General features: G+C 45.0%; 1 protein-coding gene across 1 annotated transcript; it reads right to left on the bottom strand.

Moving 5' to 3' along the window:
* Positions 1–7,140: 7,140 nt before the first annotated feature.
* On the bottom strand, positions 7,141–8,986 carry LOC123165877 (splicing factor ESS-2 homolog). The gene has a single exon (XM_044583619.1). It carries the CDS (start codon positions 8,877–8,879, stop codon positions 7,398–7,400), a length of 1,482 nt encoding a protein of 493 aa, XP_044439554.1. The 5' UTR covers positions 8,880–8,986; the 3' UTR covers positions 7,141–7,397.
* Between the last annotated feature and the right edge of the window lie 2,934 nt (positions 8,987–11,920).

Genomic DNA, 11,920 nt, shown 5'->3' with positions numbered 1-11,920 from the left:
CACCCTGAGTAAAGAGTTAATGCTTCTGAAAGACTGTGTCTCGGTCATCCGTTTCTCAAACACCATGTAGTGCGAGAAATCAAACGGAGGAGATCGAGTCTTGTGGGGAAAAGTGCGCAAACCTCTGCAGAGTGTACAAACTAATCATGGTTAGCCGTGTCCCCGGTTATGGACATCTTGAGTATCTGGTTCTTGGATTATCATGTTGATCTCATCACTCTAAATTAATTTGTTGGGTTATTAATTACCTTTTAATTGGGATTGAGATGGGGATTTACCATTCTCAATGTTTTCAACCAACTTTGTAGTTAAATAAAATATATTCCTTTGCAGTAGGGAAAAATTGGCTTTTCGCAAAAACATTATAACCATAGAGCCTCCACCAGCCAGATATGCATGTAGTGATAGCCTTTATTCATCATTATCCTATGGTGTGAATTTGCCAGTACATTCAATGTACTGACCCTTTGTGGCTGCAACATCTCATGTTGCAGGATTCTTACGACGAGTAAGTGATACGTTAGGGTTACGATTTCTACACTCAACTTTGTCGTTGGTGTTGATGGGAATCCACAACCGTGTTACTTCCGCTATTTGGATTGAGGTAATAGTATTTACGTTACTTTATACATGTGATTTACCTCTGTTATAAATCCTCGAGTATTGTGTGTGTCAGCATACCGATCCAGGGATGACACTTAAGCACAGAGACTTGACCATCTGAGGTCGGGTCGCTACACAAGTAGACCGACCCCTGCCTGCATCTACTACTATTACTCCACACATCGACCGACTCCTGCCTGCACCTAGAGTATTAAGTTCATAGAACAGAGTAACACATTAAGTAAGATGACATGATGTAGCGGGATAAACTCAAGCAATATGATGAAAACCACATCTTGTTATCCTCGATGGCAACAATACAATACGTGTCGGTTCCCCTTCTGTCACTGGGATCGAGCACTGCAAGATTGAACCCAAAGCTAAGCACTTCTCTCATTGCAAGAAAAACCAATCTAGTTGGCCAAACCAAATCGATAGTTCGAAGAGACTTGCAAAGATATCAAATCATGCATATAAGAATTCAGAGAAGATTAAAATAATATTCATAGATAAGTTGATCATAAATCCACAATTCATCAGATCTCGGCAAACACGCTGCAAAAGAGTATTACATCGGATAGATCTCCAAGAACATCAAGGAGAACATGGTATTGAGAATCAAAGAGAGAGAAGAAGCCATCTAGCTACTAGCTATGGACCCGTAGGTCTGAGGTAAACTACTCACGCTTCATCGGAGAGGCAATGGTGTTGATGTAGAAGCCCTCCGTGATCGAATCCCCCTCCGGCAGGACGCCGAAAAAGGTCCCTAGATGGGATCTCACGGATACAGAAGGTTGCGGCGGTTGAAAAGTGTTTTCATGGCTCTCCTGGTAGGTTTTGGGATATTTGAGAATATATAGGCGGAAGAAATAGGTCGGTGGAGTCACGAGGGGCCCACATGGGTGGGGGGCAAGCCCTACCCCCTTGGTCGCGCCTCCCGACCTTGTGGCCACCTCATGGCTTCCCTGACGTGTACTCCAAGTCCTCTGGATGTCTTCTGGTCCAATAAAAATCATCGCAAAAGTATACAAACGTGGCATGTCTCTTTCTGTCACTGAGATTGAGCACCGCAAGATCGAACCCATCACAAAGCACCTCTTCCCATTGCAAGAAAAATCAATCTAGTTGATAAACCAAACCAAAGTTTCGGAGAATAAATCAGAGGCTATAACAATCATGCATAAAGAGAGTTCAGCAAAGACTCAAATAATATTCATGGATAGAACTGATCATAAACTCACAATTCATCGGATCGATCCCAACAAACACACCTCAAAAAGTCATTACATCAAATAGATCTCCAAGACCATCGAGGAGAACATTGTATTGAAGATAAAAAAAATAGAGAAGAAGCCATCTAGATACTACCTACGGACCCGTAGGTCTGTGGTAAACTACTCATGCATCATCGGAGGGGAAAGGGTGATGATGAAGAACCCCTCCATGATCGTTGACCCTACGGCAGAGTGCCGAAAAAGGCCACTAGATTGGATCTCTTCGTTCTGGAACTTGTAGCGGCTGGAATTGTGTTTCGTCGACTCCCCTAGGGTTTTGGGATTTTAGAGTATTTATAGAGGCAAAGGTCGGTGGAGAAGCTTCCCTTGGGCCCCACTACCCACCAGGGCGCGCCTGGGCCTTCTGGCGCGCCCTGGTGCCTAGTGGGCCCCACGGGCCTCCTCTCGTGCACTTCTTTGGCTCCCTGGGTGTCTTCTGTCCAGAAAAAAATCTCCAAAAAGCTTCGTGGTATTTGGACTTCGTTTGGTATTGATATTCTGCAAAGTAAAAAACAAGCAGAAAATAGCAACTGGCATTGGGCACTATGTCAATAGGTTAGTCCCAAAAAATGATGTAAATTTGCTAGTAAATGAGTATACAACATCCAAGAATGATACTTTAATAGCATGGAATAATCAAAATTTACAGATACGTTGGGGACGTATCGGCTCAGTGAAGATTTTTTGTGTGGTTTGGATAGTTGGCGCTGTCTTACATCCACGTTGATGGAGGCTTTGACTCACGAAGGGTCCAAGATCAGAGCGGTCCACAAATGGGCAACTAGCCTATTCCACCATGTCAACTAGGGTAGATCTTCACGAAGTAGGCAATATCGAAGCCCTTACAAACTTCATGGGTTGTTCATGGGTGAGTGTCCTTCATGGACCCTTCGTGGGAGAGTTCTAGATGTCCAAGTCCTTACAAACTTCTCGAGATATGGCTGCTTCGTGACTGCCCTCAAAATCTCAAAGACTTCCAAGCACTTGACCGATCTAGGAGGCACACACCCTCCAAAAGTAATAATATGGAGGTTGCTTGGTGATGAATCCTTTACTCTCATGCTGCAAAAGATAATCTTATCAACACTCAAACTCTCTAAGATATGGCTATTGGATTGGAGAGGAATGAGTGGAAATCAAGAGGGAATAAGATCTTAGAGGATTGGCTTGGATGGTTGGAGTAGAAAGTTTGTTGAAATCCGCACAAGGTGGAGTTCTCTCTCGAAATATATGATGGGAGTGAAGTTTGCTTTCAATGAACTAGTGTGATAGGTGGGTGTACAAATAGGAGCGGTCAGAAATATGATTGGTACCAACTTTGTTACACGGCTTAAAAGCACTAAAGTGGTCAGCGCGAAAACTCTGACGTGCACAAAGGTAGCCACTTTCAACAGTTCAGAAAGTTCGAGAAAAAATCATTCAGAGGCTCCGACGGGAACACTTCAGTTGTGACACACTTGTTGTTGTCGCCTCGGAAATTCTGAGCGATTGGCTTCAAAAATTCTAACATGGCACTAGAAAGCTTAGAAGATGCTTCGGTGATTCCAAATGGAACACTTGGAAGCTCCAAATGGAAGGGTTTTTGCAACAACTATTTTTTGGTGAATGACTCGGTGATTCCGACTGGAAGAGCTAAAATGAGGATTTTGGAGTTTGATCTTTAAGCACATGGAGAAAAAACTCATGAAAACAGACTCATCCCCTTTTGATAGTATCGGCATTGCCTATGGACTCTATGTGATCTTGGATTACTAAAATGAAAAGGAGGAATCCTTCAGCTAGGCCAACACACGTCTTGATCCATTTTGTAGGGGTCATCTTCTATTCCTTTGTTGCACCCACAAGGAACTTTTTCTGAAATAAACTTGTAGGATGCATTGGTTCCTTGAGGTATGTTGACATTAAGTACCAAAATCCTTCAAGGGAATTAGATGCACTTACACTTTTGCTAATGCAACTTGCTAAAAACTGTGTAGATGTTTGTTTGATGTGTCAAATGTTTAAATTTGATGGAAATCATAGTTTTCAAGAGGAATAAAAAAAACTGTGGATGTTGAGATAAGATGACTGAGTTTACGCATCACTTGGCGAACCTTCAAATACATATGAAGCACGTTTCATATGCATTATGACGATTGCCCATGTGGCAACTACGGTTAGAGTTGCTCTAATGCAGGGATGAACTGACTCACGTAGGTGTGTGGTCACACACACACACACACACACACACACATCCATCAAGTATAAGCCTATACAATGTAGTAAGATGAGGATATTGGGCATTTTCTTCACATATTTTCCAGTTCACATTCAAATCCAATTTACAGAAAAACAGTACGGCAGCAAAAGGTTGTTAGAACTAGAACACCCTTTTTCTAAATTTTAGAACGAGAACACCCTAATCACATATATTTGAGGGGTGTTCTGATTCAAAATTCTACTTGTGTGCAAAAAAACAGCACGTCCCGCCCAAAGGTTATCAAAACCATCACGACGTAATCTCAAAACAAGGGGGAAAATACCATAATTCAATTCAGAGATATTTGACCGGTTCATTTATACTACGGGTAACTCTTGCTTTGCCGCACATTTTTTAGTTGTCGCATTAACTCTATTCTTTTTTCTCCCAAGGTTATTATGGCAATTCATATTTCACGCATACCGCAGAGGCTCTCGAGCAAAACGGACCCAGAGGCGTTATTAGCTCGAGGCTTTCTTTTTTAATTTATTTTAATCTTATAAATTATTATTTTGTTTTTTGTTATTTTATGGATATTTTTCAAATTTATGATTATGTTTTGAAATTCAGAAATGTACTTTAAATTCATAAATGTTTTTTAAAATCATAAACAAAATTCAAATTTGTGAACAATTTTCTAAAATTCATGAACATATTTTAATTTTGTGAAGAATTTATAGTGTTCATGAATATTTTTTAATTCACAAACTTCTACAATCCGCAAACATTTAAAAATTCTTGACCGTTTTTTAAGATTCGTGAAAAACATGATATTTTCTCTCTTCATGAACAACTTTTAAATTTCTGATTATTGTCTAAATTCATGATGTTTTTCAAAATTTGTGAACATTTTTTAGAAGTCGCAAAGTATTTGTTTTGAGAGGAAGGTTGAATTGTTTGATGTGTGGCTATATTATTGTTATCATTTAATCTCGGTGGTGGTTACGTGAGCTTCTTTATAGTCCACAAAACCAATCAACCACGAACGAACGCTGACACGCACACCGACATAACACAAAGAGCACCATACAAGCGTCATGACAGCTTGTGAACTGGCCCAAACAATCTAAACGTGCAAAATACCCGCTTATAGGTGGGCCCACTAGTGACGCCCAACACCGGACGCACCAAGAACCAACATTCCTATGGGGCTTAGAATGTTAGAACAATTTTCAGATTCATAAGACAGTTTTTAAATCGGCGAAACATTCTTTGACCAAATACAGCGGCACCTCAAACACGACGGCAGTCATAGCCTCACAAAAGGTAACAGGCTAAATTTTAACCAAAGCGAGAACGTTAGTTTCGATACTGTCATGTGGGTCCACTTGGAGTAAAAACATTGGAGCTTTCCTAGGCCTCTCTATTCCTAGGGAGCACAAGGATTCCTGACGACTCGAGTCTGATTGAAACAAGATAATACTCCGTAGCCTGACGGTGATTACAGCAAATTCCTTATTGATCCGAGTCTGGCGAAGATAAATGCCGAGACAGAAGTTATCAATCAAAGACATACAAAGCCAGCTCGGTCCAGGAGGCTACTCAGTTAACTTCACTGACCAACGTCAGCATTATTTTACAACTAGGCCCTTATAAGAGTCCGGTGTCTGAATAACCAGAAGTTCCTTTTGAGTTGTAAAAATAACCAGAAGTTAAGTACTCCAGCAATTATGCACGGCGTTCTGGTAATGAAAGCATTAGGATCACAAAACTTTAGCAGCATGATGTAGTAGCAAGCAAAAAGCTTTACACAGCATCTCAAACTTTGATGCCATGATGTCCAACCTCAAAATGGATGAAGACTTCAAAAGGTAGGTTTCAAAATCAACCAATCCTTTTCTTTCTTCTTTTTTTTGCGAGAACAAAATCACCCAATCCGATTGAGCATACATAGTTAATTTCACTTGGTCAGGATCATTTCAATTCCCTTCACCAAGACACTGTTTCTACCCTTTAGTTTTCTCTGTTTCTTAACTTACAAGTGGACTTCTCTTTTGGGGTTTGTGTCTTCGTGAAATTTCTTCTAATAAAATACCTAGTGTGTTCTCGAAAAAAAAGAAGGCTAAGGCCAACATACCACCGCAATAAGAAGGCCAAAAAGGCTGAGCATGTAACTGTTAACCCAGAAACCCATAATGCATATTGACATAACCAAGCTGGCCTATATAACAAGTAAAGAGTAATTAACTAGGTTGTCCTAATTGTGAATTCCAAACCAAGCTTTTCTAAACAAGGCCTGTATGGTGATAAAATTGTAAATACTGGCCTCTACTATGTGAACAAAAATATGCTAGATTCTAGATCAAAGCATATATATGAAATTAAGAACAGTTTCTTTCATACCCAAATAAGCAGCCTCAGAGAGCAAACCAGTGAATCAACACATAGCTTAGGCCGCTACCAGTTTTACTTCTTCTAATATACTAGCCTGATCAAATGGGGCTCAAAACGGACTTCACAATACGAGGGCATTCACAAAGAAATTTATAATATAAAATTTAGTAAACCACAGATATATCATAATCTCGTTATCATATAACTGGAAGAACAATAAACTTGACCGCAGCATAACAAGAAAAGCACTAGTAAGTACTTCTCCCCTGCGTATTTAAAATCGTTTGAATCAAAGAGGCCCTCAGAGTTGGGACTTGAGACCCAATATATCAAGTCATCCAATCAAATGATGGGAAGAAAGTGTGTGTGCGTTATGTGCTACATGAATCCAAACTGAACTAAAGAAATGACTACTATGAATTTAGATATTCCGCTAACAACAGAGTAAGTGTGCAACTACCAAACATACATTAAATTAAGTGTCATTCCTTAACTCTGATATGACCTGTTATAATAATCGCTATAATACACGCCAAGCAAACAAAACCCAAGATGACAAACCGTCTTGCATCTTGCGCATGTGCGAGAAGTTATTTTGGTAACACCACTATTGCGACCATATCATATGCATTTCTGGTTTCTAATATTCAGGTCAGGGACATTTAACCTAGACTAGATTTTACTTTCTAATAAGATTAAACTGCCTGTAAACTATAGAAACAGGAAATTTGGTATCAAGGCATATTTTAGTAAGACCTTTGCAAAATCAATAAATCACAATACACTGAGGACGCCTGCCATGCAAATGCAAGAACAGTTTAATGACCTGGCAAGCCCTCTAAGGTTTCCAAGCTGAAAAAACTACCAGCATTTTTTCCCGATACAATACATGGATAGCATTTATCAGTTTATGAAATGGATATATCTAACATTGCGGTTTACTGAAATCACCACGGAGGGGTGGAACCCTTTCTCACCGAAGGAGACCGTGATCCCAAGCCTGGGTCCGTTGAAAACCTTGTCTTCGGGGTGCCTGCAGATGGGGTCGACCCTCTGTAACTTGCACGGAGAGACTCATCAATGGTTCGTGTGGATTTTGCAATGGCATTCCTCACAAACTTCTGTGCTGCAGGAGACAGATTCCTGGGGCTTGCACTGCCTCCTCTCACAGGCGATGGCAGTGGTGGCCTGTGAAACATATGTGTTCGTGCCTTTATCTTCTTCGCAGCATCCCTGGACAGCAGGTGTGCCTTCACATCTCGTACAGGTGGAGGTGGGATCTTGAAATGTGACCTCTCACTACCCCCTGGTGTCTCGTCAGGATCCAACCTCAGTGGTGTTCCATCAATCTCACCCCATGTCATGAACGGAGACTCGTCCACACCAGGTGCTGGCGATGGTGTCTTCACAAAACTGTACCCATTGTCTGCTTTCTTCCCTGATTCAATGTAAAACGGGTTTGGTGTCTTCCTTAGATCCTCCAAATCATACTTCTTTCCTTTGTCAGGATCATTGTACGCCATTCCTCCAGGAGTAGAGCCTGCAACTAGAGCATACAGTATGGCGGCTGCCTCCTCCTCTTTGGGTCTCCCATCTTCAGCCAAAGCCTTGCCATGTAACCTGGTGTTTGACTTGTCGATCTCCTTGGTGAGTCCCTTTAGCCGCACAGCAAGCTCCTCATCAGTGAGAGGCGCTTCCCCTCGGTCGGCCGGGTGGTACATGAGCAGGTTCTTTGCCGTAAACTTGGCACCCTCCAACGTACTCGGTGGCTGCCCAGATGTACCATAGCCATCAGTTATTCTGTCGCGCTTAGCATCCTCCAACAACTGTTTATCCGCCACCTCGCCAGGCTCCAGGAGGTGGGCATAGCGCTCGCGGCGGCGGTGGTTGACCTTCTCGAGGATGCGCGAGAAGGACTCGTTGTCCTCACTGGTGTAGCGGCGGAAGAAGTCGTCAAGCGAGAGCGCGGCAGAGACGTCCTCGTCCTCCTCCTCGGGGTCGCCTGCGGTGGAGGGGGCGACGGCAGGGGTCGCGAGGAAGGACGGTGAGCGGAGCGCGGTGGAGGTGGCGGGCGTCGGGGTGGGGAGGGGCCCGTTGCGCTGGAGACGGCGGCGGCGATCGAGGATCTTGAGCTGGGCGTCGCGGAGGAGGAGCGGGTCCCGGGAGCGCACGGCCTGGAGCCAGTCGAGGCGGTCGCGGAGGCGCGGGAGGTCGGGGAAGAAGTCGCGCTCGATGATGCGCTCGATGGCGACGACGTAGCTGTCCTCGTCGAGAACCTCCGGGCGGCGTCGCTTGGAGGAGGTGGTGGCGAGGGTGGACGCCGAGGCGGAGGCGGAGGACGGGGTGGGGGAGGCGGGGCGAGGGGTGGACGGGGCGGGGGAGGGCGACGGGGTGAGCTGGCGAGGGGAGTGGCCGGGGGAGCGGAGCATCGCGCCGGCGGCTCTTGGGCTAGGGTTAGGTGTTGGGGAATTGGGGATCGGGGAGAGGAAGAAGGCGAGTTCTGTTTCGCAGTTGAGATGAGTTGGTTTTGGGGTGGGTTTTCCCGGACCGGCGCCAGGCAAATATTGACGCGTCGAACCATCAAACCGACCGAATTGGAATCCTATGAGGTAAAACAATTTGACAGATTAAATTAAAGTGCCGAGACGTCTTATATTTAGAAACAAATGGTGTAGAATGAAATGAATGATGAAACCAGTTTTTTTCCCTTGGTATAATTGAACCCGTTATTATCTGAATTTTGTCGATCAAGAATGTGCCCTAAGCATTTTTGGCCTCTTCTGATTTAAAGAAATTCCATTGATTTTTTATGACTTTTTTATGATTATCGTTTGATCAGTACGTAGATTGAAATCTTTAGGATTTTCTCCTAGGATTCATTCGGACTCTATTCCTGTGGTTTTTTCTATTCTTGTGTTTGAAAATTCCGGAAATCAACAAGGCAAAGTTGGCATGTATGTGATAGTAGCTTGACAGCCCACTATGAGTAGACGCGTCAACATGGACGGTTGGCAGCAGCATCTGAGGTGCTTCCAACTTGGCATAAAGAGAAAGCAAAGTTTGCGCACCTTTGATAATTATTTAGTTGGTTGGTCCAATAATGACAACCGTTTTTATCAAAATAGTCGAATAAATTATTATGCATTGCACACTGAGACATGTTGAGGGTATCCAGATCATCTTTCTACATGATAGTGCTCTTTGCGGGGAACTTCACGTATGGGAGATTGAACATCAAAGTGACAACCTCAAATGTTGGTGGGCTTCAACTCTCGTCATTTTTTGTTAAATTTATATAAAATTCACTACATTTATGGACTAACTCACTGAAATCTTCTAGAAGTAGCAGATTCTCCTCTTTTTTATGCCTTCCACACATGAAACTTCAAAGATAAGAGAAAGGGATTGCATAAAGAGGAATATTCAAAGGAGGGAACATTGTGCTAGTAGGAACATGGCATCCTATGTGGTGTAGCTACCTATCAAAGCGACCAAGTGATGTCAAACAAGTGTACGGGTTCAATAGTGATATTTTTAATAAGTAAAGGTATCGATCCCGCGATGAGCGGAAGGCATTGGTAAGTATAAAAATATCAATCCTTCACTCCAAGTGATGAAAGGCGTTATAATGAAGTGATTTGTGATGTTGGAATTTCAACGTAATGTAAATAATAATAGTAATAATAATAATAATAATAATAATAATAAAGTAAAGGAGTGCAGCCAAACCAAGATAGTACACCATCCGGCCCAAAAAACAAAGGAAACAAATAAAACACATTGAATATAAAGAAATGTGTGATGATAAATATGACAACCTGAAACTCTAATCAATTTAACACTGACAAGTAATGACGATAATTGATTTACACCAATTGTGCGGGTGATGAAATTCTTGCTGGAGATGGTGAAGATGACTTGGATTAATATGTTCCTCTTGATGCTCCAATGACGGTGATGATGATTTCTTCGAATTCCCCAGTCGGAGGGGGCAGATATGGCCAGAAACAACCCTCCAAAAAGGACACGAGGGTTTTGCCTTTAAAGCGCAACAGAAATGTGGTGATATGGATTCTTTCACCCACATAGCATCATGCCTATTGCAATACTTGATTTGAATTCACGAGGGGTTCAGGCACCCTAGGTGAAGTGTCTGTTATTACCGAAAAAGGCTTTTGCCCCGCTTTATATATAAAGCAACGATCCACAGCAATCTAATACAAACACACCCCGCCACAACACATGCACACACACCCGAGGTAAGATACATAGGCGTTGATCGCAACAACACCACCCCTAGCACTACAAGAGCAACCGGGGGCTCAACCGGGAACACGTCACCGTGAAAAATGAGGCCGCATATGATGAATTGTGGGCTCCAAGACAGCGCCTTCAAGAAGGATAGGACACCGGAGCGCCGCCACCGCCTGGTCCGAGGATCAGAGTTTCCCCTGGAGCAGCACGACGGGCAATGAGATTCGCGAAGAAGCCTTCAAGAAGGGAACGAGCTTTGCCACCACCGGTCCGTCCGAAGATAGAACAGGTTTTCACCCCGGCCAACACTCACCGCCACCGAACGCCACACCCCGACTACCATGCCGCCCACACGACCATGGCCACCGGGCATCACCAAGCCACGGGCTCTGTCCATGAGCACCGCGCTACCACCACCAGGGCCGCCACCCCAGCGTCCAAGACCTTGACACCACCTCACCCGGGATCCGCCGCAACCCTAACCAAAGAGATGAGTGGAAAGGACCTGCCTTTCACACCCCTGAGCATCCCCCAGTGCCGAAACCCAATAGGTCGGCCAAATATGGCCTCCATCGGCCCGTCTGGTAGCACCGGGCGCGACACGAGCTCGGTCCTGCGGCACAGTGTGCGAGACAAGGTCGGTCCTGCCGCACCGTGCGCGAGACGAGCTCGGTCCTGCTACACCATGCGCGAGACGAGGTTAGTCCTGCCGCACCGGGCGCGAGGCGAGCGATGGACCACAACTGGGAGAAGGACAACCCTTCGACGGAGGTAGCGGCCGAACGACGAGGAAGGAGAGCGAAGGCTGTCACAAGTCACCTACGAACGAGCTGACGCCGGGACATGCCAGCCGCCGCTGCAGCCGACTTGCCAATCTACCATGGAGCCATCCATGGCACTTCCACCGCCACTGCGCCGCCACCCCGACCAGCCGAGGGGGCCCCGGTCAGGGCAGCCACCCGCAGCCCTAGCCGTCGCAGCCCGCGCCGCCGCGAGGTCTGGAAGAGCCGCCGCGGCCGCCGTCTCCAACCTCTTGCCCGAACCACCACCACCCACTGCTGCGTCGCCACCACCACCTGTCACTTCCACGGCAGAGGCGGTCACCTGCAGCCCGCGCCGCCTCGAGCCAGATCTGGCCGTGCCAGAGTCATCTTCATCTCAGGCACAGGCGCGCCACCCACCTAGCTACCCGCCGCGGGGAGGCAGGGACGCCGGA

Source organism: Triticum aestivum, chromosome 7D (genome assembly GCF_018294505.1).
Source record: "Triticum aestivum cultivar Chinese Spring chromosome 7D, IWGSC CS RefSeq v2.1, whole genome shotgun sequence".
Classification (NCBI taxonomy): Eukaryota; Viridiplantae; Streptophyta; class Magnoliopsida; order Poales; family Poaceae; genus Triticum; species Triticum aestivum.
The sequence above is the reverse complement of the archived record's forward strand: the minus strand, read 5'-3'. Positions and strand labels throughout refer to the sequence as shown.

What these genes read in the sequence shown, in the direction of transcription:
- LOC123165877 (XM_044583619.1), bottom strand. Translation starts at nt 8,879, where the DNA reads ATGCTCCGCTCCCCCGGCCACTCCCCTCGCCAGCTCACCCCGTCGCCC.